The sequence below is a fragment of the Fundulus heteroclitus genome, chromosome 15 (assembly GCF_011125445.2).
Source record: "Fundulus heteroclitus isolate FHET01 chromosome 15, MU-UCD_Fhet_4.1, whole genome shotgun sequence".
NCBI lineage: Eukaryota > Metazoa > Chordata > Actinopteri > Cyprinodontiformes > Fundulidae > Fundulus > Fundulus heteroclitus.
Genome location: NC_046375.1, coordinates 6,459,816 through 6,487,547, shown reverse-complemented (window position 1 = coordinate 6,487,547; position 27,732 = coordinate 6,459,816). Strand labels below are relative to the sequence as shown.

Below are 27,732 nucleotides of genomic sequence, written 5' to 3'. Positions count from 1 at the left end.
GCCGGGGGTTGGTGTTAAGGGGTTTGGGCACTGCAAAAAGGGAACTAAAAGTAAGTAAAATTTTCTTGAAATGAGTGTATTTGTCCTTGATTTGATCAGGTAAACAAGATGATCTGCCAATGGAATAAGATTTTTACACTTAAAGTAGGAACAACTCGTGTCAATCATCTTATTTCAAGTGTAGGATATCTACTTATCTTGTTATAGGGGTCAAAATACTTATTCCATTAGCAAATAATCTTATTTACCTGCTCAAATCAAAGTCAAATACACTAATTTCAAGACAATTTCACTCATCTTTAGTTCCGTTTTTGCAGTGGGAAGATGGTGGACCACTCTGACTCTCTGCAGCGGGTGAGAAAGGAAGCCTTTGATCCAGCAGAAAGTGACTGGAGGAAGACCAATGCGTCTCTAGCTTTACTGTCAGTCTGTCTGGTGTTTTAAAAACATCTAAAATCAGACCAGCTAAGAACAACCTTGCCTGGCATCCCTGGTGTTCCAGGTGGGATGTAGTGGAGAGGAGAGCTGTGACAATGGTTGTCCTCTGGTGATCTGTTAGCTCTGAGTGCGAATGAGACGAGGCCTCCATTGAGCCCACCTGTTGTATTGCCATATATTGGCAAACTTACACAGCACAATACTCTAAACACAATATCCTCGGCATAAAACACAGCAGTCTCAGCATTGGGCAATTTAATTTTTCTTTTTTTCAGTAGGGACAGAGAAGCTGGTTGGAGCTAAATACACGGTCATCCTGTCAAAGACTCGAGACTTCGGCAATTCACCTTTCTTGGACGGATGTGGTCCATCCAATATCTTCATCTTCATCTTAATCTATCATCCTAAAATGCTCCTAGCTAGCGTTGCAATGAAAGGTGCTTCTGCAAAATATTGTCTCAACATTTTATATAATACACCTACGGCGTTGTTTTGGTCTGTCCCACAAAAGCCAAATAAACTGCAGCTAAGTTTATGGTTGTAAAATTATAAAATCTTAAGAGCTTAAAGGGTTTTTTCAAGTCTTGGTAAAGGGCTTAACCACCAACAAACTAGCAAAGCAGCAGTATTTTACAAAATTGTCACACATTGGACTTAAAATCGGTGAACAAGCTGCCAAAGTCCAAAGAAAAAGGAAATACCCTTAGAAGGCCTGAATATTAATTTCAAAAGAGCATAAAACTGTATTTAATACTGTCTAAATAAATCAGCAATTTCCACACGAGTACAAAAAAGGGTTAAGTTTTAGCTTAAATGTGATTGCAATCTTTTGTATTTCATTGGTGTGTTTGCAGAAAAACAATCTGATATAAATTTTGCTAAAATAATAATGAAGATACAGTTCAGGAAGTCTAAGAAGAATAAAAAGCTCGCCAGCCCGTCGACCAGGTGAGGTTGCCCATGTGAGTCGGTAGAAAAGAGCTGCTCAGTGCTGACCATCGATTATTATTTTCTATTTAGCTCGTTAGAATTCACCCCATCAGCTACTCCTACACGCACAAAACGATCCTAACTGAACAATGCACTCGTCTGCCAACTCAGCCCACTCACTCCTGTTTATTTAGTGACACCCATCATCCCCGCAGCTGAAGTTGTAACCTTCTTAAAGGGCCGCGGCAGCAGGGAAGGTTCCTCCAAAAGCAACCGGTGTTTCCGCCGTCGTCTGTTTACACACGGACAGGCCTGCAAGGCTCAATCAGCGGTCGCCGCAATAAAAGTGAGTGTGTTTGCAGTCTCAATGTGACATTCACCCCAGTGGTAAATGATAATCCATTTGGCTTCAGCTTCCTTTCTTCAGAATGCAAATTGCCTCACTCACTAGTAAGCACAGAAGTGCGCCGCGCCGCTCAGATATCGCTCCCCGGACGAGGCAAAGCATCTCCATACCTGATTTGCAGCCTTTGCCTGTGTTTCCGCATTAACCCTAAACACACCTGACAGGCTCGTCCGAATCGGCTCTGCTCCCCATTTAATAATAAAGGGAGAAGATCGCATTGCCTTAATTTATTGTCTGATTAAAATTCAGCCTTTGCCGTCACCTTAGCAACTGCTTGGGAAAAAAAAAAAGGTGGGTGGTGTGGGGGCTGCGAGGCAGGCTTTTCGAGCCTGTTGGTGCTCATCTCAGTCTAGTGTGCGAGTATCTGTGTCGCTGCGAACTTTCGTTTCCTCGCAGAAGTCCGTGTACTTGTGCAAACGCGCTAACGGAACGTTTTCCGCAGGCGTCTGACCTGCTGTTGTGCACTCAGTCTGTGTTTCCGATGACTTTTCTCGCAGAGGAACAGATAATCTATTTGCAACTGTTGCTTCTGTGGATGTGAGAGCCTCTCCTTTTTGCGGTGTTATTTCTTTCCACTAATACATGTACTCTAACAATGCACAGAGGAGTAATGAAGTATTGATTTCGACTGCAGAATTTCTGAAATAGTGGTTGGTGTATTTTAAGCGCACTGAAAAATAAAAGTGTCATTTCTACTTTTTAGGTATCAATGACATCACAAGAGGCACCAGAACCAAGCTGGTCACATCTCTGAATGGTGTCCCTTACTGACTGCCTAACAGCTGGATATTTTTTTTGTTAGTTTTCCCCTCCTTTATATTAACTGTAATGATGAGGATGGTATAGGCTGTACCCCACATGGCTAAATAGTTGCATTTGACTCATTAAGTCTATGCTTGATAGACAAGTCCTGCAGGAAAAATTGCTGGGACTTGAACATTATTTTAATAGAAGGCATAGACCAGACCGGTTGTAGTTTTTGACAAAAAAACATGCAGAAGGCACCATTGTCCTGGTAGACCATAAGCAGACAAAGCTAGTTTTCTATCAGTATAAGAAAACAGGGTGGTTTTGGGAAGGTTAATGAGGTCGAAATTAGTATCTTATTGTAGCTTTCAGTGCTAAACTGAACATTTATTTCACCATTTTTTTAAGGAACTCTGTACTGCTCTTTGTTCAAATTGTTTTTTTGCTCTTCAAATCTAATACACTGGTCAAATCTGAGCTGTATTATTCTGCTCGCTGTGAAACAACATGAAGTTTCTAAAACCTGTATTCTATTTGACAAGACAAAACAAAACAAAACAAAAGTTGCCTTTTATTGGGATGGGGGTCAGAAAGCGGGGATCGCCCAGGGCATCATTTATGTGAGGACCGCCACTGTCAACAGATCCACATTGTGTTTTTTTTTTGTTTTGTTTTCATAAACAAATTTGCTTGAAATTATGCCTGAAGAAGTGTGCTTACAAACCCTTTCCACTCCGGTCTGTCGTGGTCCTTTTCATAAATCTCTTTGTTTTGTTGTTGCCAGTTTGTCCTGAAATCCGTCCATGTTTCCCACGTGCAGCTCTGATATTTTCCTGCACAAGGTCAGGATAGAAGTAACGATAGTTTAAGGATGAGTTTAATTGGAAATCTGCAAATAAAGAAACAAAAATTAGAAAAATTCAAACCTTTGAACACAGAAAAACTGTTATTAGTTTACCTCTGATTGTGTGATGTCAACAGAGGCATTTTGGAGACAATATTCTATCTTGACAAATGGATTTACTGCAACATAGAAAATTAAAAAACTGACTGTGACATGTTATTCTAGAGGTGACATTGATAAAGTATGGCACCGTCCGCAACTGTATTGGGTAAGGACTCTTCAGCCAAAGTGGAAGTGCGTCAGCGGGCGCCATGATTAGTGCAGTCCGAATAGTGCAGTCAGTCAAGGAAGGAGGTAGAAAAAGGAGCCTGGATGCTTTCTCTCACAGCTCCTCTAGCAAAGGGAACCTCGCAATGTCACTTACCGGCTCTGAGGATCTATAAGGAATCCCACAATCCTTTGCTTGACATGACGCATAAGCACAGCCCACTTCATGGAAATTAAGAAAAATATCCGAAGAGAAGCGAGTGTGCACTTTGTAGTAGATTTTCGGAAGGCTGTAGGCCCGGATTTGACTGAATTCATCCATGTGTTTCTGTTGCGCAGTGACGTCGCAGTTTGATTTGATTTCAGACAAAGGTCTGGCTCACAGGCAATGTCAGATCCATCAGACTAGGACACGTGCCCCGGGACTTATCTTGTGTGCCCCAAAGTGGCAACCTTTAAAATTGTACAGTGTAAAGATCCAGTGTCAAAGATTACAAAAACTCCAGTGCCTTAAAAAGAGCATAAAGAAATAAGGAGAGGGAATTAAGTACAGTGCTGCACTGCAAAAACAGATCTAAAAATAAGTAAAATGTTCTTAAAATGTATGTTTTTTGTCCTAGATTTGAGCAGGTAAATAATATTATCTGCCAATGTAATGAGTATTATGACCCCTAAAATAAGATAATTAGACATCCTGCACTTGAAATAAGATGATGGAGATGAGTTGTTCCTATTTTAAGTGCAAAAGTCTTAATCCATTGGCAGATCATCTTATTTACATGCTCAAATCAAGGACAGATACACTAATTTTAAGAAAATATTACTTATTTTTAGATCTGTTTTTGCAATGTGTTTTGAAGTTGAGATTGTACCGTGTAGCCAGTTATTTAAAAAAAAATGTTCCCAAAAAAATTACAGAAGATTTAAGAAATGTTGCACGTCACGTGTCCAAACTCGGAAGCTAGAAGTTGGCCAAAAGCTCTGCTTCAGCTCAAAAAATGTAAAAATGCGAAGCCTGTGATTCAGATCATACATTCGCTTACAAGGCAGGTGTTAAAGATTTTTTTATTTCTCACTTTTTTTTCCTGAGCCATCTAGTCTTTAGGGGTACAGAACAGACTGATAACGGAGCCAGGTTAGAAATATTTTAATAAGATAAATAAAAACTGATATTTGGTTCTGGGCTTTATGTATGTTAAGGCCTTGTGCTCTGGTACAACTTTATGTCTAACAAAGGCTTCTTTAACGGTGAGAAATGCCTGAAATTGCTCTGAATCTCCTTTCTTTCAAGAATCACCTGTAGGAGACAATAATAAAATGCATTTTTTCCAACAGCCTGGGGCCAGAGATGTAAAAAATTAACAGATTGAACCACCTGTTCCCCCCCCCTCCCTCATCTCCTTCCCTCCTGTCTCTTTTCCACATCCTCTTCTCCTCTCCTCTCCTTCTGTCTGTCCCTGCTCCCACTCTGACAGGGATGCTGAGTTACTGCCAGAAGTACGCTGAGGGGGTGGTGGCGAGTGCTGTGGGGGTTGCCATGTATTCAGCAGTCTGGCTGCAATAGAGGGTCCCTCTCTCTCTCTCTCTCTCCCTCTTTTCCTTCCTCTTGCTTTTCGCACTCTCGGTTTTTGATATGATCGTTCGCTTTTCTCACCTCTAGTGAGCGCTGATGTGGGCATCCGGGCGCAGTCTGATGAGTTTTGTCACGAGCAGGATTGGAAGGGGGGGAGAGATCCTTTTGAGAGAGGAATAAAACAGCATTGGATTGGAGGGGAGAGAGTGGATAGGAGGGGAGGGGGGGTCCATAAACAAAAACAACAATAAGAACAGAAAACAAATGGGAAAACTGAGGGAACGCGCCTGCTGAATGTGCATGTATGGCTCATCTTCTGAATGAGATGCAGAGGGTGCCCTGCCAGGCGGCTCCTGGACCACTTCTGATGGGTCTCCTCCACTAACATGCTGTCGTTTCCTTTTAGCTGCCTGACGAGGAGATGAACAACGTAGACCCTATCAGGTAAGGTTCTTCTCCCACCATCCTCCCCTCCTCCCCTCCCCTCCCCTCCCTCTGTTCTGCTCATATCTTTCCAGCGCTCCATCATCACGCCCCCGCATTCTCCCCGTCTTCTTCCTTTAAGCTTCTTCCCTCCCACTCTTCCTTTCTGTCTTTCCACTCTGGCACAGTCTCTCTACCTCCTCTGCCTTTTTTCCCTTTTGGCGTATAGCTGCTGCTGCTGCTGCTGCTGAGGCTGAGGCTGAGGCTGAGGCTGGTGTCGGAGTGGCGTGGCGCGGTGTTGGCGGCAGCTGTGCATGTGTTGGGGGGGGTTTTCTCGGAGCTTTAAGGGAGAGCTGGGTAAGCCAGTCCAGAAAGCACCTAGAAGTGGGGGGGCTTCCTCCATCCCCGGCGAGACTCAGAAGCAGCAGGATTTTTTTTTTTTTATCTCTCCGTCTCCAGGATGAGGCTGTGCGTGAGCAGAAGGTACCGCTTTGCCTTTCGCATCTTTGATTTGGCTTATAAAGCTCTCTTGTTTTTTTTTTTGTTTTTTTTCCCCGTGTCTTTGCTTTATATGCTCGTTTTTTCTTGTGTTGCGCGGCTGCACTTGATGCATTGCTGATCCAAACGTTGTGTCTCTTTCCGCGTAGTTTGTTGACGACAAAAAACATCTAGACTCCGCGGGGAATTGTACTGTTTGTAAAATGATGATGCCGTAACATCTCCTGCTCATCAAGTTAGTCTTGCAAATACAAGGGTCGTAAAGATGTGCGTCTTTCTGCATGTTTTTTTTTTTTTTTTTTTTTTTGGCAAACTCACCTGTCGGAATACACTGGATCAACAACCCTGCATGACAAAAAATAAAAAAAATAAAAATAAATAAAAAGCGATACATCTAAATTTGTATCTAAAATATGAATCAGTTTGAATCTCATTCCCAACCTGAGCGAGAGCTGACATGTCTGTTTTAATATATGCCACTGAACTCTTTGTAAAAAGGTCCTTTTTCTGATTTAATGTGACACTAAAGGAGAGAAACACAATATCAACAAGCTTTTAATCCTCCTCTTTTCCCTTTTTTCCCCCACTCACCTTTCTGCTGTAGACAAGTTTTATTTAACACAATTACTAATGAACCATTATTAATCCGCCACAGATAGAAAAAAAAGATCCCGAGCTTTTGCATTCTTGTTCGATTACTCGTGGTGTTATTGCGATTTCAGGCAGATTATAATTCAAAAGCCGTTTAAGCAGCCAATGAGGGGTAATTAATCTTGACAGGAAGAGGAGAAGGGTGGGGGTGGGGGGGGGGCTTCCCTAATGTGTGGCATCAATTGTCTTCACCTCTGTGTCATAGCTTTAATTGAATTATAGCAGCTCTACGGCGATAAGAGTCCTGCATCTTTTCACCTGTAGCCCAGGAAGAAGTTGAGTGAAGGTTAATGAGGAAGATGGACCTACCTCAGAGTCTGACCCCACCTTTTTATCCCACCTCGATCCCCCCCCCACCCACACACACACACTCCTCCTCAGATAAACTAATCTCCAAGACGCCTTCCAGCTCCAAATGATGAAATGTCCTGAAATCTTTTCCCCCTGCCTTGCTCTCTGCCTCTTTCGTAATTCCCGTCCCTCCCTCGGCCCGGCTCCTGCGTTCGGAGGCCTGTGGCAGAGATAGAAATGTAAATTTTAAATGGCGACGCGCTTGAGCTTTGGAGCCTTGGTGCACGGGAGGCTCTCCGCGGCTGTTTAAACAGATTTAAAGTTTGAAAGGCTTTTTTTTTTTCTTTTATTCTGACAGGGTGACAAAGAGCATGGAGTATTTTTAGAGGAAAAAATTGACTTTAAGAAATTGTCAACTTAAGAACAATCGGCAGGCAGTTGGGAAAAGTGGGCAAAACTCTTGTTTTGAGTGAAATTCTCTTTTTTCACATAAGAATATGTAAATTTCTTGTCATAAATAATTTCTAAGCACTTTTTTTCCTGTTAAACTTCACTTTAAAAGAGTAAAAGAAATGTTCTAAAAGCTCCTTTAAATAAATCTCAGGCCGGTTTTAAAGCTAACCCAAAACGGTGTCCATTGACTTTGAAAAGGCACATAAGCTTTTATTTATAAATGATTTCTACACGTTTCTTCCTAATAAAAATTTGAAACATGTGGCCATGCCTTTGCGTTCAGCCCCACATAGTCAATACTTTGTGGAGCTACCTTTTGCTAAAGCTACAGCTGCAAGTCTTGCACTCAGCATTTAGCTTGACCCATGAACTCGGACCAGCTTCCTGCTGAAGGAGTGCATCCCCACATATATGTCAGCGTGTTCAGGGCGACATGGGGGGTAATGTGCTGAGCTTTGGATCTCTGCATCTCCTCCGGATTTGATCATGGGCTTCTTGGCTGCTTCTCTGATTGGTGCTCTCCTTGCCCAGCCTGTCAGTTCACATGGACAACCAAAGCATGGGTGTTTTGCAGGTGTTGCCATACTTTTTCCATTTTCACAGTCTAGATGATGGACTGAGCAGTGCTGGAGGAGAAATACAAGGCTGGATATGTTGTTTTATAGTCTAACTCTCTTTTAAACTTCTCCACAACTAATCCTTGAGCTGTTTGGTGTGTTGCTTGGTCCTCGTGAGGCTTTCTGTTCACTAATTTCCCCTTACAGAGCCTTTGTGTGCCTCACAGAGCAGCTGGATTATTGCTGAGATTAAAGTAGATGCATCTATTTACCAATTAGGCGACTTCGGGATTCAGTTGGTTGCACAGAGCTTCATTTAGGGGTATCAGAGTCAGGCACTGAATACATATGCAAGCCACACTTTTCAGTTCGACTCAATTTTATTTATATTGCACCAATTCACAACACATGTCATCTGAGGGCACTTTACAAAGTCAAATTCAATCAAATCCTCCTATCTAAGGAAACCCAATAGATTTAATTGAGTCTCAACAAGCAACATTCACTCCTCCTGAAAGAGCACAGAGCCACAGTGGACAGTCATCTGCATTGTCCATGGCTTTGCAGCAATCCCTCATACCGAGCATACATTAAAGCGATGGTGATGCTACGTGTGATTTTCAGAATTGCGGAAAAAAAAGAAAAGAAGAAGACCAAAAGCACGCATCGTTTTGTGGTGTGTTTGTTGACGTGTGGCTGCAAAGCAACAAACTGAAAAAGTTTAAATCGGCACCCTGGCGAAGAGCCGCATTGATCATGTAATAATCACAAAATGCAGAAAAAGTGTAGATGCTTATTTACAAACACGCTGCAAGAGGGCAATTCTCCATCCAGGGATTTATTGAGCGTTGACGATATCGCTGACCAACAAGCCGTCTTCCAGGTGTTCACTCAGCTTGAGATCCGGTGACTGAAAAGCCCACTGTGAAGACTTTGCGTCATTTTCACACTTATTAGGTCTTTCAGCAGCTCCCCCCTTCCTGTGCAATCATTTTTATTAAGTTGACATCCTTTTACCTTTGAAACATCCTGGCAAATGCGTTTTCACTTTCCCGACCTTCACTTTCCATTTTGGACAACATCTAATGAATCAGGTGCGGAAAATGTAAGGGAGCGCCCTTTCACACCTTTCCCACACAACAGGAAATTGTTCTTGTCGGATGCATTCCCACCATCCGGGAATACTCGGCTTGGAGTCGCGGTGATGCAGGGGGGGACTGGCTGGAGTGTGCAGCAGGCATGAGATGGAACAAGAAGTCCGCTGCAGTCTCTTTGTTGTCTTTCCTGCTAATTATTCCCGTTGTTATCTGCGCGTAAAAGCGTCTTCACATGCTAGCCTCAAACAGCCCCCGCTTCTCACCTAAGTGTGCGGTCTAGCATCACATCCATCTTGTACACTTGAGCTAATGGTGTAAAGTGCTTGTTTTCAGCCCGAACGAATTAGACATCCGAACCGGCGGCATACAGCAAGGATCAATTAAACGTCACAGACGGTTTGTTCACGGGAGCTGACGACATAAAGAGCGAACGCTCAAATCAGAAGGACCAAACGTTTGGAAGCCCAACACGCCATGCTTAAGCCGCGTCTTTTGAATTACAGGTTAAATGTGACGACAGCTGTGTTGAGAGAGAGAGAGAGAGAGAGAGAGAGAGAGAGAGAGAAAAAACACATGTTCCTCTGACGTCTCTCAACCTGAACTGCAAAAAGATCAGACATGTAAAAGACAAAAGGCATTATCAAGGTGCCATGCAGGAAATAAAATCCCCAATTTCTGACACTCTTGTTAATGTAAAAACGTAAAAGAATTCAAGGATGCAGATCAAACGGGTTACCAAAAGCAAAGAACATCGGAATAGTATTTTTCAAGATGTTTTGCCTCCTTTCACTGCATGTTTTAACCCCGAAATGAATTCATCTAATGGCATAAATTAGAGTAGCTGTAATGATGCAAGGTCACAAACTAAAACGGCCACAGGTTGGTAAACGGGTTTTGTTTTTCTCGGGGCGTTTGACATTCCACATTTTACACAACGTTTATGTCATCAATTTTCTCAGGGCTAAAATCCCGCACTTTCCTCTGGGTACTGACAAAAACACCCTGAAACCGTGAAACTGGACCGCTTTCCAAATTTACTAGCGGTACAAGCGTAGCGTGTTTACGACCCACAGAGCCACAACTGGAGGAACATTCGGCGCTGAACTGAGCTGTAAATTCGGGGGAAAAAAATTGATGTTGCACATTCTTCACTGTATGTAGAATGGCCCAGTACATGGACTGCTTGGTTTTACGCTAATTTTAACTGTGTGTAGCAACAGCGACAATAAGTTAAATCCTAAAATGCCTACAAATGATCTTGGTTCCATAGGTTTTTACCCTTTTGACACATTTCGTCAGGCAACATAATACAAAACGTTGTAGAGCCACGTTTGGCCGTATTTACAGCTGCTGGTCTAAACTACAACACAAATTTATCTCGGATCTGCAGGATTCTGAGTTTGGATTGGTCCTTTTGGCCTATTTTTCTTTTTGTATTAGTCATTTCCCGTGTTTTGCATCTTTGGTTTTTTTTTTTTTTTTTTTTGTATTTGTCAGATCCTCTGCAGTTTTCATCCAGTTCCCAGTTACTTCTGTGCAGTTTTCTTTTTTTTTAATCATTATTCGGCATGCAAGTCCCCAACAACCTCAGACAGTGTCATACACTGCTGTTTGTTCTTCGATGTTCTCTAAAAAACCTCTGAGACCTTTACATAAGAGCTGTTTTTATGCCAAGCTCAAAGCACACACAAGCGGACCCTGTTTAACCCGTAATTTGACTTAATTTTGGTCTATCAGAGTAAAAGGGGTTGAATACATATAAATTTCCAACTTTTTAGATTGTATTTGTAAAATCTCTCAAACACTTGTTCATGAGATAAAGTACCAATGAAATACATTGACGTTTGTAACATGACAAAATGTAGAAAAGTTCAAGGTATAAACATTTCTTTGCCAAGCACTGTACACAATCTAAAACCATGTTGAATCCAACTCATTAAAAACGTAAATTTGTTTGTTTTATAGCTACTGAAAGGTGTAACTGGATGCAAAAAAAATTCTAAGGTTTTATTTATTTTTTTAACACATAAAGAAGAGCATCTCTTTTTTTTCATTTTGCAATAGCACAATGAAAGCTTGACAGATTCAAAAGGTTTAGCAACCTTTTAAGTTTAAATGGAAATTAGATTGTAGTCATAATGTCAAGCCCAGCTGAAATAAGGCGGAACATTTCTGGAAATACCTGGACTGTGTAGACTGAAGGCCGGACTTAGGACCACTCATGGATCTCCTGCATCTTGATGTCACACGTTTTTATTGCGCATACTGCCTAGAAAGGTGTGACCTCTTGGCTTGATATTAATGGAAATGTTTTCAGTGTAATTGACGACTAGCGTTTGGAAGCGAGGAGAGGCTGGACTGAGGGAAGGTAAAACATAGCCGAGCCCTGGCTCTTGTGGTCAGTGTTTCTCTCTCAGATTTATGCTCCGTTCTCCCCTGTGTGGTCTGAACACTCGGCCTCTCCCTCCCACTCTGGCTGTGGGTCTCTCCCTCCTGAAGCACTGACAGCTCCTCTGGGGGTCATTAACTATCATCCCAACCCCATTATCCCTCCTCCCCTTTGTCCTCTCCCGCTCCAGAAATAAGACGGTCCAGGTCAGACCTATCCCTCATGGCGATAAAGCTGCCTAAATAGTTTTACTGCATATGACAGCTGCTTTGTCTCATTTGTTCTGATTTATCTCAAACTGAATATTTTTTTTTTTTTTACAGCGGGTCTTTAGGAAACATATAACGTTAAATATCTAGATTCCATAAAAAGAGAGTAGTTTGGAAAAAAAATATGTTTAGGCAACCTTAATTCAAACTCAGAAAAGCGGTTTTGAGTTGAAGGCCATGTAAGGCCGTTGTCATGCTACCCAAGAGTGGCTGACCTGAAAATATCCTTTTTAAAAGCAAGGCAGGTAAGAATCTAAAGCGGTCTCAAAAGAAAACTAAAAGCTTTCACACAGGTTTATTTTATTGGAAGACAAAATGGGCATCCTGTGTTTGATGCAGGAGAACAAAATGGAACTGACTGATTTTAAAAACTTAGCAAAAAGCAATGTATTATTTGCTAAATGTGATCATGGTTTGTCCATCTTTATATACGTATATATGTGTATGTATGTATGTATGTATGTATGTATGTATGTGTATGTATATAAATGTGTGTGTGTGTGTGTGTGTGTGTGTGTGTGTGTTTTATTTAGCTCTGAAATAAATATTTTAATAGGGAAAAATCCCAAAACATGAGATACCGTACAAGGAGAGTCCAGATTATACATACTCCTGGTGAATGCTAGCCTCGTGAGACCATCCTGATCTCGCGAGCTTTCAAGGTTTCACTCGCAGATCAGTCTGGCTACTCTCCGTTAAAGAAAATTTGGAGCCGTTCACCAAACGAACGTCCAATCAGCGTTGGCTTTGAGGCGGGTTGAGGTGTGACGCAACGAGAAGCGCGACAGTTCAGTCTAAAGAACATGGCGGCTTCAGCCGATGAAACTAGCGTTAGCGTGGCTATCGAGCAAGTTTTATCGGAATTACAGAGTATTTCTTCACTGAAAGAAGAGCAAAACACTGCTCTGGAGGCTTTTCTCAGAGGAAAAGATGTTTTTGCTCTTCTCCCGACTGGTTTCGGCAAGAGCTTGTGGTTGTGTTTTCGTCGTCGCTGTTAGTACGTCATATGCTTCGTTGATCTGATTGGTTTATTTGGCCCGTCTATCACCAACATAGGCCAATCAGCTAACCAGTATTTTCGCCCCTTCCCAAAATTACTTCAACGGAAGGTTTCCAGATGGATATGCGGAGCAAATCCACCTGGCGGAGTCAGGTTAGGTGAATGCATGTTCCAGGTAGCCTTTTATTTTCACCAACATGTTTCTTCTGAGTAGATGTAGTTTAGTTTGGTGAGCATACCTGAAACACTGAGTCCTTGAATATTTTAGAGTACCTTTTGGAGCTGCAAATTAGAAGTCCTTTCAACCTTGAAAGACTTTGATTGCTGTAATGCAAACAGATTGTCTATCGATTTCTGAGAAAGGTATACATTTTAGATGTACCATTTTCTAATAGATAAAAACTGACATGATTTTTTTCACAAGAGATCCTTCTTTTTACATTGATAAAACTGTCACTTGTATCTAAAGTTTAATACGATTCAAACCTTGCACGTTGGTTCTTTACAAACGGTATGCCGTAGCTGCGTATCGAAGAAGAAATCAAGGTATAATTCCTGCTAGAATCCCACATAGCAGTGTGGAAAACAGTGTTTTGCTTTGGGTGCAGGCACTATCTTTATTTGGTATGAGATTTATGTAGGTGGAGTGAGACAGGGGGAAGTAGAAAAGCAGCTCGAGTCTCACTTGTGAAGAGTGAGCGTTGGCTACTCTATTCATGTGTCTGGGTGTTAAGTGTGAAGTTAGTGTACAGTCTGAACAGAAATTAAGGCAGCTTTTTAAACAGTCAGTTCTTTTATTAGGAAATGTTCACATGTTCCTATCTTGTCTCATTTGTAAGATAAAGAAAGGGATTTAACAGCCTTAGACAACATCAATCAACCATGTTTTACTAATTAAATACAATCTGTTAATAAAAATGCACTTTCTAGCTAAATAAAAATACAGGTTACCCACCTGATAACAGCTATTCTTACTCTATTTGATTAAACTCACCTTGATTCACTTCAACTAATGTCTGACATCTGTCACCCCACTTTTCTGTTTCAGCTCTGAGATGTTTTTTGGGCACCTTGAAGGCACAGCCTATTTCAAGTCAGCCCACATCATCGCAATGAGATCAAGATCTTGGCTTTGACTCAGCCTTGAGTTTAACTGTCAGCCACACTTACTAGAACATTTTTGGGTCATTGTCGTGTAACAGGGTCCATTTCTGCTTCGGTTTTCATCAAATTACTGACGGTCATTTATTTTACCGAAGCGACCTCTGATACGCGGCAGCATTCCTGGTGAAATCTATCATCCCGAGTGGACCAGATCTTGCTGCAGCAAAAGATCAGCAAACCATGACATTTCCTGGTCTATGCATCACAGCTGGTACAAGATTTGCTCTGTTTTGGGTTTATGCCAAAACATGTCCTCTGGTCCTACATCTAGATGATTATGTTTTAGAGTCACCTGTCCACTAAACAATATTCCAAATAGCCTCCGTTTAATTTTTTTCCTTCTTTCATCTGACCTTTAGGTTTTTCTCAGGAAGTTACGATTCCTTCCTTGAACACTTTCATAACAAGAGCCTGCTGTAGGTCCAGCGATGACATTTTAGGGTTTCTGAGGACTTCTTTTAGCACCTTGCGGTCTGCTTTTAGAGTGAACCCGCTTGGACAGTCAAACCTAGCCCTGTCGGCAAAATGTTTTGGAAGTCCTCAACTTGTAGATTGTTCTCCGCACAGCTGGATGGCTGTTTACAAATTAGTTTAGGACCTCTTTAATTCCCTGTGACAATCTTCTTTCTGAAGGTCTTGACATGCTGTTTTGATCTTGAAATGGCGTTCGCTCTGCCTGGGTTTTGTTCAGGGCAAACCTTCTTCACAATGTTTAGTAACAATATTCTAAAAAGGTCCATCTGGTACATGCTTGTGTGTAGTTTTAGACTTTTTAAAAGGTATTTTCCTCATTTCTTTACTTCAGTGCAACTTGAATTTCTCTGTATTCTTAGCATTGATCTAAAATATTTATATGTCTAAATATATTAGAAAACGCGCCTGACTATATATAGCAAACCTAAAGTTTACACATAGTATAATCTTGTAAGCCCTTAAGTCAAATATTAAAGATGAACGAAGAGATTTCTCTGCGCTTAGACAAAGATGAAAGTAATTGTGGTCTGAAAGTCAAGAAAATTCTCTGAGTTGTTTGCCAGTGATGTTTTTAAAGTGAATTACACAGACATATATATATATATATATATATATATATATATATATATATATATATATATATATATATATATATATATATATATATAAACGCTTCAGTAATGAAATGTGGGAGGAAAGCTGCTATATTGGGTGCGGGGTTTTTCCATTCACTTGTCCCAGAGAGTTCAGGCCTTTCAGGCAGCCTCCCGGGAGTGATGGACGGATCACTAAGTACATCTGTAATGCCTGCACTATAGGGTTATATATAGGTGCATGGGGCAAATGCTTTACACAAGTGCGCACACACTTGTACGCACACTCACACAGGTAAATAAAGCTGCGCGCCGCAGTCTAGCAAATTTGCAGAGGTTGTTTCTTTGTTGCGTCTAATCACTACCTGTCCATTGAGCTCCACTCATAAACAATATGCTGTGTCGGTCGGAACCAGGCGTCACACTGCGCGCACGTTTATTTGTGAATGCGTGCATGCGTTTGGGTCTTTTCTATTTTTAATGAGCTGAACCCCTTTGAAAGCTGCTTGTGCCTCCTGTAGGTGGTGGCTGCAAAGTTGACAAACAACTGTTCGTGTTTTGGAGGGTTGCGGCCGAATCTTATGGCGCCAGATTTTCTGTGTGTGCGTTAGACGCAAATGAAAATAGGAATGCAAAGCATTTCAGAGGCTTTGAATCCGAAGTAATCAATGTTTTAATGTTTCGACATTGCATTTTGGGGTTCTGGGTTGATGAAAAAGCAGATGTCAGTGGCTTGCAAGGACAGGTCTCTGTAGGATTAATTGGCACCGTAGCGTAAATTTCTTGTCTTCAGGCTAAAGCAGCTTTGTTGAGGAACAGCATGTGCTTGTGCGTGTTTCTGATGGATGTTGGTGCATTATAGCTTGAGGCTACTCTTGCCTCCACAGCTTGTGTGTCTAATAAGTCAAAAAACATATGCAGAGTGGTAGTTTTTAGCAAAATGGCCTGCAGAGTTTGTGTGGCGCTCGTTGTTTTCACGTAAATTTTTAGTTTTAGTTTTGAACTTTAAAAGTTATGTGTAAAAATGTGGATACATCATGAACTTTTTTATTTTAAAATGGCCGCAAATGGCCATGTTACCACCATAAATTTAAAGAACCAACACAGTGTAATGCATATCTCTGAAGCGGAGGAAAAACCTAATGGTTTAACTCTCCTTTTTTCCCTTTTTACAAATAAAAACCTGAAAAGTGTGACATGTGTGGGCATTCAGCTCGCTTTACTTTATCATCCCCAAGTAAAATGCTGTGCAACCAATAGCTTTCAGAAACAACCTAATAACAGAAATCTGTATTAATTTCAGCATAAATACAGATGTTCTGAAAAGGGCCTCAGAGGTTTGTTAGAGAACACTGGAGAACAAATAGCATTATGAAGACAAAGGAACATGGAAGAAAGGTCAGGGGTCAAGTTGTGGAGAAGTATAAAGCAGGATTAGTTTAAAAAAAAAAACAGTAACCTAAGCTTTAAACCTGTCGCCGAGCTCTATTCAGTCTTCCTTTGAAAATGTTAAGTGTGTGGCTCAACTGCAACCTGGAGGAGCTGCAGAAATCTGCAGCTCAGGTCGAAGAATATTTACTTACTACATTTAATAATCATGCACTCCACAATGAAGAGCATGACTAAAAGATGGAAGAGTGATGAAAAAAAGTAATTGTTAAAAGAAAGCAACAGAAACATAGCCCTTGATTTTTTTTTTTTTTAAAACATTAGGGCAAACATGAAAAACGTGGCAGAAGGGGCTCTGATCAGATTAGACAACGAAGGAGCTTTTTGGCCTTTACTCAAAACTCAAGGTACAGTTTAAAAAAATAAAACACTGCACATCATCCTGAGCAATTCTCAGCATGTCTTCTCCACCGTGGAACGTGGTGCTTTTGGGATCATACCGGGGATGCTTTTCTTCAGGAGTTTTGGGGAAATTGGTCCAAGTGACACGGCAGCTGTGGTTTGCTCAACCTGCTCTCAGTCATCTCCTCCAGTGTGCATTTAATCAGCCTGTTCCCTTCCTTCCATGCCAGTTCGTCTTCGTTTCTTCTTCTTCCCAAGCTTCCTAACCTCTAGTGACTTTTGGACCTATTCTGTGCTTCGACTCTGCCTCAGCCCACTGTTTTTTTTGGATACCTCTGCCCTCTTGACTGATTCTCCATGCACTGACCTTTGGATTGTCATTAAAGCGTGGAAACCATCTAAGTTGTCTTTTGAGTCCTGCCTGCCCAGTTTCCTGTCACAGTCCAGGTCGATGGGAAGATGGATGAAGCGAAATGGGCCGTTCACCATTGGTATCATGCAGCCAGAGCTACGGTGAAATGTTCAGTGATTTAAAAAAAAAGGCTCTGTCAAAGTCCAGACCAAATTCCTGGAGTCCCAAAGTTGAGAATCAACATGGCCATTCATAGATGCTCTCCATTCACTCTTACTGAGTTTGACCCATTTTGCATAGAAAAGTTTCAAACTTTCAAGTCTCTAGATGTGCAAAACTGATTGAGATATACCCCAACAGACGGATTCATAGACGAAGGTGGTTCTACAAACTGTTGGTCTCCGGTGAGCTGAGTGCAAGTCCTGCACACCTTGTTCGCGTCTGTCACAGAATAATCCAATACAGTCAATTAAAGTTCGACGTTTAGACATGACAAAGTGTCTTAAAAGTTTTAAAAGAGAAATTTTGCAAGTCACCCTATATTTATGCTCGTATTTAGCCCTGGATCAGGTCTCAGGCCCGTCCTAAAATTGCCGTCACGATGTCGTGATTGAACATTCCTCTGTGCTCACTGCCATCAGCGGCACATCAAATCTGTTCGGCGGGTCATTACACCCCGCCGTTGCTAATGGTGTTGCTTGCTGGTGTATAACTACTTAGGTGCCTGCTCCTGAGTTAATCAATCCCGGAAAAGGGAAATGAAAAATACATAAACCCACACGCACTCGCTCTAATTTGTGACTTTCTTCTTTGAGGTGGTTGAGTCATACTATGCATGGCTCTGGTACCTTGTAAATCTGGCATGCAGGGAGGAAAGAGCATCTTTTTCTTTTTCACCTCCGTCCCCTGCTGCTGGATGACTCAGCCAAGTGGGCTCTCCCTCTCTAGTGCTGAAGTTTGACTGTTTTATTTATTTATTTATTTTAAATGGGGCTTTTCCTAAGAGGCAATCTATCCACAAGGTTGATGCGATCAGGAAGCCCGGAACAGATTGAAATTCGAGGAAGGAGGGGGGAAAAAAATGTACAATTTAAGTGATGACTACACGCCCACTGCCTTGATTTTACTTTCTAATTTGGCAGTGCTCGCTTCCTCCCTACTGTCTTTGACTAAAGTGTAAATACTCCAGCTTTCATTCCCCCCCCCCAAGAAGCTTCCTGCTTTCCCTTCTGCCTCATTCCATAACTTTATGTCCTCCTCCTCCTCCGCTCCCACCTCCCTCTTCCTCCTCTTCAGTGCTCTGAGTTCCTCTCAAATGTCAGCATGGCACGAGTGGGTGGCAACAAGCCCCTTCTAAGGTTTTTGCTGCAGTGAGGGATCAGCTAGAATGAAAGAGAAGAAAAGCGAGTGAAAGAGGGCTGCGTTGGGATTTGTAAGCGGGGCACCTGGCCTGGTCAGAGGCGTGTCACTCGCAGATGGCCTTTATTTGATCCTGTGGCGTGTACCCGGAGGTTTCTAAGGCGCACGCACGCACGCGCCACGCATACAGTATTTACACACAGATCTGCATCTGCAAATGTATACTCAGAGGGTAAACAGGTCTGCGTTTTTACATTTCTCAGGCACCTCGCACCTGCCAAATCTCTCTTCCACACATAATGAGAGCCGCCGCGCTATGACTCAGAGGGGAGCAGCTGGATTGAAGGCTCCAGCAGCAGCAGTGGTGAGCTGTCACCATCTGGAAAAGTACATGTCTCTGCTCCCTCCTCAGCCAGCACCATAAATCCCCTCTCAACAACTGGGTGTCTCGACGAATGGACTCGTACCTGTGCGTCACCCGGTGTCCGCGGGCGCAACGGATATCGGGAAGCCCGCAAACAAGATGCGTTTCTGAGCCGTGACCCGCCGAAGTCGCGTCCTGCGCAGTTTGTCATTGTTCCCCTCCTGAGTGGTCAGTCCAGTGCTCTGATCAGAGGAGCTTTGATCAGGCTTTGACAGCTGCCTCGTCTAATAACCTATTCCATTTGGCTGCACAATAAAGACCTGCACCTGGTCTGTGGTCGCAGATGGCCGCAAAGGCCAGAGGAAATGTTTAAACAGGAAGTTCATATCTTTTGGCCCAAGCCCTGCTGTCTCTCAACTCGTGTCCTTTCGGTTCCGTGTACGGCGACTTGCAAAAGAACTTCGGCGGCATTAGGTTATGTTCCGTCATTTGAAAATAAAAAGAGTGGCGCACAATTACAAAGCCACAGACATGGCCTCCCACCTGATCTGACAGGCTGGGGGCAAGGAGAGCATTAATGAGAGAAACAGCCAAGAACCTGTTAACACAATGTTTTCTGGTGAAAACGGGACGGTTTGGTTGCGATTGCACTGTTCATTTACACAGAACCGGGTTCCAGAGTGTAATGGTACGAAAACGCCCTGCTTTCTGTCATCGTGTAAACAGGTAAAGATGGACGTTTTCCCCGGCTCATGTATGACAAGAACCAATGGAAAGCAACGCACATGGGCACAACGTCATGGCTGCCTACAATTTTAGAAACCACAGAAGAAGAGAAAGATGATGGATAGCTGAATACTGTATTCGCTGCTGACTCTTCTGAATATAATGATGACTGGGCACGGATATAATTCAGCGTTACTTTAAGCGACAGTTAATCGTCGTCGTCTCTCTGTAGGAAAAGTTTATTCGCCGCCATCTCTAGGGTTTGTTAGTTGTGGTGGCTTTTAGGCAGTACACAAGCATATGTTGAGTTTCAAGGAACATAGCACCCCTAGAGGAGAGACATGGGAATTACACCATTTTCAAATTTCTAACGCTGTCGTGTAAACGGAGATTGTAATCAGAAGGTTGTCATGTAAACATGTTAACAGAGACGGCACAAAAGTTGTCTTTTCAATGGATAGTTGTTCTGTAAACAGTATTGGTGGCATACATACGTACGTACATACATACATACGTACGTACATACATACATACATACATACATACATACATACATACATACATACATACATACATACATACATACATACATTGTGGAATCACCTGCCCTTGCTCATAAGAGAGGCTCCTTCACTGCCCACTTTCAAAACTCACCTTAAAACCCATTATTATTCTTTATCTTTTACCACTAGCAAGTCTTTGTTTGCATTTTAAATTGGTTTTATTGTGTCTTTTAAGCGTTGTCATGCATTATCTTTTTATTTATTTATTTATTTAATGGATGTGTTTTACCTTAGTAGCAATGTACAGCACATTGTTTCAGCTGTTGGCTGTTTTTAAGCGCTTTATTAATAAAGATGGTATGGTATAGTATGGTGTTAAGAATCAGTCAATCAGTAAAACTAACTCTGGTTTAAATGATTCAGGGTGCAGCATCTAAGGTTTTCCACTTCCTGCTGCTACTTTTCTGTCTACTATAGGGAAATTGCATTTTCTAGCATTCTGCTGGGGAAAAATTAGAAAAAGGCCACTTAAAAGGGAGAGTTGTAGTAAGGATTTAAAGCTAAGTGCAGGTTACAGCAATATAATGTTAATCCTTTTTTTCAGTGATAAGTGGACTATAATAACAGTGTGTTGAGTTTATAGTAGATCTCCTACATTATTTAATACAGAAACTGGGTGGAAATCAATATTCTCATGTTGGGTGTTTCCATTTAGGAACAAACCCTATGAGGTACTGGTGGACCTCTGTAAACCTGACTTTTTGAACATCTTGGAAACTGATGCAGCGAGTCTGAAGATATGTTTAAGTCACTTTTGCATCAATGGTGACTTTAGAAAACAAAAAGCATGTTCCTGTTTCATTTGCATTTTTTTAAATTCATACTATTCTTTTTAAAGTGACTCAGACTCTCTAAAAACCTTTAAATATTAACCCATGACCTCCTCCTTCCCTGGGATAAAATTAGGACCTGACACAGGAGAACATGCCATTGAAATCAGGCAGATATTTGTTGATCTTAGTAAGTCAGGATGTGGCTGTAAGAAGCTGGTTGCTGTGCTGCTACAGCAGTAGTTGGACTTACTATCACTGTTGTAATGTGGCTCACATCACAATGGGCAGAGAAAAAAAATGAAAAAGTTTCAAAGAACTTTAATTTTATCAAACACAGCCAGACAACCTTTTTTTTTTGAGAGGCATGCAAGGAAGAAACCTTTTAGGTTAGGTGGTGATCCCTTTAACTTTGGGTTTGGTGCCAAGTTCTCTGTTTAGCTTCTTATGTTCAAAGTTACTCCATTCTTTTTTTTCTCTGTTGTAGAACAAAGGAGAAATAGGTGGAAAATGGTTGATGTTTAGTTGGAGGAGCTGCGATGCTTTGTTAAAAATCCATATATAATATATGAGCAATTAAAGGTGGGATATTTCATAAAATCTTCAGTATGTGTTTTTATTTTGATTCGATAAAACATACATTTAAGGTCTTTACTACATCTTTATCAGAAGAGCCAAAAAAAATATGTTGCAAGGAGCAAAATTTTAATTGTGTTGAAGCGCCGATTTTCCATTAATTTTCTTTTACTGTAAAAGGTTGCCGGCAATATTTCCATGTGGTTATTTCATATCGAATTGGGTACACACTTTTACCTCTCCTTTGACAGCTTTTTTTTTTTTTCTGATACGAAGACTGTGAAGATGATCGTGACGGCAAAATGTTGGCGGCATCGATGCAACAGTTTGCCTTTTCAAATTAGATCCCAGCTCATTGGTAGTTACTAACAGCTGCCAACCTATCTGTTTGCTTTTGTTGGCAGGATCAACACAGGCATAACAAACAGTAATTCGGCAGGCCACACTTAGCTGAGCTCTCTTGGATAACTCACATACATGCCAACTTCCTGTGGCCAGCCCCTATAAACACATGAGAGGGAAGGAACAGAGACAAACCATGAAAAAGATATACATTGGCAAAACTGCCTTAAAAGTCCCCCGAAATGGCGGCAAACACCCAAAAAAGAGGTAAGAGTAAATCTGTTACACCGTCTCTCCATCCGTACTTGTTTTTCTGTGTTTGTCCGCTCATCCGCCCACGAGGTGTCTCCTCTGGTTGTTCAGTGCCGTTAAAGCAGCCTCATCCCGCCTTTCCAGGCCCAGAAGTCATGCTGCCTCGTCATCTCTTCTCACCAGAATGAAAACACTCATTATGTGTGACTCAGAGGAGGTCACTAATGGAGGGATTTTTTTTAAATTTATTTATTTATTTTTTGTCCCTGGAGCTACTTCACGTAAAGTCACCCTGTACCCAGCACCTGTATTCCCAAGCTAAAGCCTGCCAATCAGATCCGAGCAGGAGGTGAGGCGGTGGGCACTGCTGGATAATGCAGCTCTTAAATGTCATCCAGTCAGCTGAGACTTTCTCTGAATCATTCTGCACGCAGGTCGTTTATTTTTTTATTTTTTCTCTCGCTGCCAAAGCTGCAAAGGCAGCAGCTTTCCACGAAACAGACACTATTTCAGATTAAAGTTGAAGTTAACGTTTATGATTTCACTCTTAATACAGCAGATATCTTATTTGTTTTTCCCTCCACAATTTATTCATGCAGACCCGAAACAGAAATTTGAGACTGCAGTTGGGTAGATCTGTGCCGTAGCTAAATAACCGATACATTTCTCGAGATGAACAGAGGCTGGAACAAAATGTTTACATTTGCAGTTATTATCTAGTGTCTCCTGATTAAAATGCTATTTTACGTGTGACTTCTTGATCCCTCAATGCAACAAGCACAACACCATCATGGTCAAAGCGTTAAAACTAGATCTTTAAAAGTAACTTTAGTCAACAGAATAGTTTTTTTTTTTTTTACTTAGCTTAAGCAATAAGGTACATGTTTGATAGTTAGAAGTTAGCTGAGAAATTTTCAAGAATTTACACATTTATGAATGTAATTACCAAAATTGGTCCTTATGACTGGATAGACAATAATTAAAAGGGATGGCTCATATTTTCTTGAACTGATAAAAACGTATAAGCTGCTCTTATCCTACCTGCAAGCATGTAACGCTCTTGGTGTGTTAATTTGTTAGAAATAGAGATGATAAGAGATTACAAGCAGCCCAACAGAGGCTAAATTGGGCTTCTATTGTCTTAAAACGACTCTAATCTCAAAAACGTCATGGATGTTTTTGTAAAGACGCTATTTAATAAACCTTTAAGCTGTCATCGCGTTTTCTTTGGACAAAAGCTGATGAGTATTTATGAGGCGGAAATGGAGTTAGGAGGCTGTGAGCCAACAACGATCTTTTTGTGTAAACCACTTTGATTGTCGGTCAGAGTAATCATCTCGTATTAAAGTAAAGTTTTGCCACCGGGCTTCTGGAGGCTCTTAAAAGGTCACATAAAGTGACTAATTTAAGGGTCCTAATTTTAGGCCTTGGAAAACCTTAAATATTTAAAATTTTCCACAGTGTCTCAAATCAATTTTAGCAACACCTTAGATGTGTGCCTTTTGTGATGTATTGCTTATTCCATTGACTTCCATTTATTTATTTATTGAGAAATACAGCAGTAATATACATGTAGGTTTTGGTTTTGGAAAACTGACTCTAAAATTTGGGTCTGTGACCCTGTGGAAAAACTACCAGATCCGGACTTTGACCTTCTCCTGCAAACGTCTGAAAGAATGCCGCTCCTGAATATGGATTTTTGTTTGTTTTAACGGTAAAAAAAATTAAGCTATTTCGTTGTTTTCCCTAAGTTATCTTTCATGATTGATGTAGAACTCAAATTTATATGTCAAAGGACTTACAAAGGCATCAAATAATGTTATACATGACATGTTTAAACCTTAGGTGGAAAAAGCCAAAATGATAATGAATTTTGATGATTTCTTACTCATAGTCGCAACTTAAATATCTTAAGCTCTCTGAATGGTAATGCTTCAGTCTTATTGTTTTACACAGGAGTATTATTGGTGGCGTACAATTTTCTACATCTATTGCCTTCTGCCCAATGATGTTTTGGAGACTGAGGCTGTTTAAACACGGTTAAAGTTGCCTTTGTTCCTGGCCTCTGTCAGACCAGCCGTTAGCTTGACCTATGCAACTATCTTAACCTACATTTGCATTAAATGAAGATGCCAAGAGGCTGATCTACTGCAGATAAGGTATAAACAGGTTCTAATCTTTCTAACTCTACAGTAATTATCATGCAAAACAAGATCTACATAACATTTTGGTGCTTAAATAGCAATGTGTACAATGGAGTCCTGCAATATTGTCGATTAGTGCACAAATTCAGATAAAAGGGATTGCAGGCCTAAGATTAAAACAGAAATATATGCACTTACAGAGAAGCTGACATGTTCAAACAAAGCAAATGAAGTTCTGCGTGAAGTCTAGACTGACCCTGTCTACTTTTCATCCAATTGATTGCAGAAACATTATCCTGCTTGCTAATGAGATGGAAACAGGGTGATGTCTCCTCTGACCTGAAAATAATAAATGAACAAACCCGTTCCAGTTTTACTTTCTCTTTTTTCCGGGTTTGTTCCTTTGTATCTCCGATCTTGTTAAAAGAGAGAAATGGAGAAAGCGAAAAGAGCAAAGTGACCACATCTCCATTCATTTCCAGCTATGTTATCTGGCTGCAGATAGAGTCATTACCTTTCTTCCTCCATCTGTCCGTCAATACGAGGTCCATTAAGCCGAGCAGCGAGCACTCAGATCCATCACGGCAACAGACATTTCCTCTTTTGCCTCTCACACTTGCCCTTTTATTAGATTGAAGCTCAGGTAATGCATATGCTCCAAAAATAGCCATCATTGTGCTGTCTTGCTGAATTATATGTTGAGGATATTACTGTTTTGTAAATCTGAGCCTTCAGGGTCTATTCAAATAATCTATTAGAACTCATTGACTCATTCCTCATTAAACATTACGCCTCTGCTATTTCCATGTGACCATTCTCACCAGTGATTGCTCCTCTGTGGCGTGTCACCTTATGCTCTGTCGTCTAATGAATTAGAAAGCTCTGCATCCGTCCTTACAGACTGATTTTTTTTTTTTTTTGGTATCATGTTTTTTTTCTGCTTCTGTCACATCCTCGTCGATGCTGCATGGTCATTAAAAGGAAATGCGGGCCCTTATGCATCAGTTTGGTGGAGCAAAGAGTGAGGTTGCAAGCTTGTTTCCATCACCCGTATGCTCTAAATCCATCTGCTGTGTGTGTGTGTGTGTGTGTAGCTCATTGCTGGAGCAAAAGGAGGATCTGCGGAAAAGACTTTCCTACACAACACACAAGCTGGAGCTGCTGCAGAGCGAGTTCGACTCCACGAGGCAGTACCTGGAGACGGAGCTGCGCCGAGCCCAGGAGGAGCTGGACAAGTTCACGGATAAGCTTCGCAGGTGGCCTCACTCACCGTGAATTACCGCATGCTTCGAACTATTGTCCCTCTGGGTGCTGGCCAGGAAAATATGACACCTGGGACGATATTATCTGTCAAAATATTTGGTCGCAGTTCCTGACGCCTATGTCCGTTTCAGCTGTTATTGTCCTTGGATTATGGATATATCAACAGGTCGTAAAAGTTTATTTAGTTTCTGTAAATTATTGGTGGTGTAACGCTTCCCTGTAATCAGAAATCACATGTTGGTATGTGACAAGAACACCAACCACATAGTGGAGAGACTCTAAAGAAGCAGCCTATTTAAAGCAAAAAAAAAAATTTTACTTTACTTTAAGGCAAGGCAAGGCAAGGCAAATTTTTTTATATAGCACAATTCAGTACAAAGACAATGCAAAGTGCTTTTAAAGACCAAATAATTTCAAAACTGACTATACAGTTTTAATCAAGCAGTAACAGTAAACATGTCAAACAATACTGTTTTATTAAATCCAAAACTAACAGGTACTGCTATAGAAATAGAACAAAGTACCAAGTCATTTTAATCGATTTTGCAATACCTTCATGCAAAGTTAAGTAGTATTAAAAAGTGTGTATGGCAAGCCCAAACTAACACCAGACAATTGTTCGATTTTACAGATAGGTAGCAAATATATGGAAAGTTGTTATATACCAAATGAGATTCCCATACATACACCTTTTCACATCACACTGCAGACTAGAAACAAGATTGTCTTTAGCCTCATGCATTTCAAATATTACCATCCATTGCATTCGTTTGGTGTGGAGTTCTCTGGAGAGTATCTTAACGCTCTCCTTATCTTACGCAATAGAAACACTGGCGCAACCAATTTTAAAGAGAATATGCATGTTCTTCATCAGACTGCTTGAGCCCTCCTTTGATGTCGGACATATCCGTATTATGGATATGGAAGAACTAGGGATGCGCAACATGTTAAAAGGCAATCTGGATTGCCATATTAATTTATTTCAATTATAAAAAGAAAAAAAAACTAAACTCCTTGTCTTGCAAATTAACTGCAGTCAACAGTGTTCATGCAGGCTGGCAATGGGCAATATCAATAAAACTGTAAAAAAAACAACTGTTGGTAACTAATGGTAACTTGCCTGAATGTCGAAATTTTATTGGACTTTATAGATGGCAATTAGGAAGTTTATTTCCTAAACTCAACAAACCTCAGGCATTTGCCCTCCACTGACCGCAGTGAAGCTTTCCATCAAAATTGAATGAAATCAAGAACGCTTGACTGAAGTACGCATGTCATGGCCTGCATTTTAAAGGTAACTTTTCCTCTGTGGGTTTTATAGGAAAACTAGAACAAGACTGGGCTACTTGTCACATAAAATATGGTTGGAGAAGTTCATTTAGGCTTTCAAATCTAGGAACACTGTGGCAACTGTCAAGCATGGGGCTTGGTCTTCCTGAAGCCTGCACCCTTTATAAATCTATAATTTATGGATTTTTCGGCAAGAAGTTCCAAATTCTGCCAAGAAAAGTACTCAAATATCCAGCCAAAATTATAAAAGTTGTTGTATTAATTTCTGCTGTACCATAAAAAGTAAAAAACAAAATAACTGGACTTGTTTTCTGTAGTTTGAAGACGTTTTGCTTCCTATCCAGGAAGCTTTCTCAATTCAAAAAGTCTGGAGTGTTTTTTTTTTTTACTGTTTTTTTTGGAATGACCATGACCTGGATGACTGAGAATCTTCACCAGCATTGATGTTGTATTCATCCATCCACACTAATGTAATGATCAACTATTAACCCCCTGCAAAAAAAAGAAAAGATTTTTCATACTGATGATTAGTGCATGCCATCATCTGACCGGTGCGGTACACTGCCTTAAGCAGGAAAGTCTTTCTCTGCTTAATTTTAAATCACTATTTCCAAGAATCTGTGGCATTTCTGCAGTGTTGAATATGTTTTAAGAATGTCAATCTCCCACTTTCATTATTGCCGTGCAGCAGTTCGTACATTGAACTATGGGTGAAGGACTCTGTAAGAAATTTCCAGGAAAGTTGTGTGACAATTTGTGCACAGACTTTTTTTTTTTAAGCATTCAGTGTCAAACAGCAGCTATTTGTTTTGTTTTCTCAATTTGATGTGACAAGTTTTTTTTTTTTTGAGCAACTTAGGATTTTTTTGTGTGTGT

At 41.0% G+C, this 27,732-nt stretch overlaps 1 protein-coding gene across 5 annotated transcripts in view; it reads left to right on the top strand.

The window, feature by feature from the left end:
- The window catches only part of si:dkey-174m14.3 (uncharacterized protein LOC563117 homolog), a 63,079-nt gene that overhangs the window by 16,907 nt on the left and 18,440 nt on the right, over positions 1 to 27,732 (top strand). For 2 of the 5 annotated variants that reach the window (XM_021324941.2, XM_012879342.3), the window contains exons 2-3: positions 5,612 to 5,649; positions 25,398 to 25,559. In XM_021324941.2, the coding sequence (XP_021180616.2) occupies positions 5,627 to 5,649; positions 25,398 to 25,559 (185 nt within the window). In that variant the 5' untranslated portion in view covers positions 5,612 to 5,626. Of the gene's footprint in view, positions 1 to 5,560; positions 5,650 to 5,930; positions 6,112 to 21,969; positions 22,175 to 25,397; positions 25,560 to 27,732 lie in introns of those variants that run through there. The other 3 variants (XM_021324936.2, XM_012879339.3, XM_036147284.1) reach the window with 3 other exon arrangements.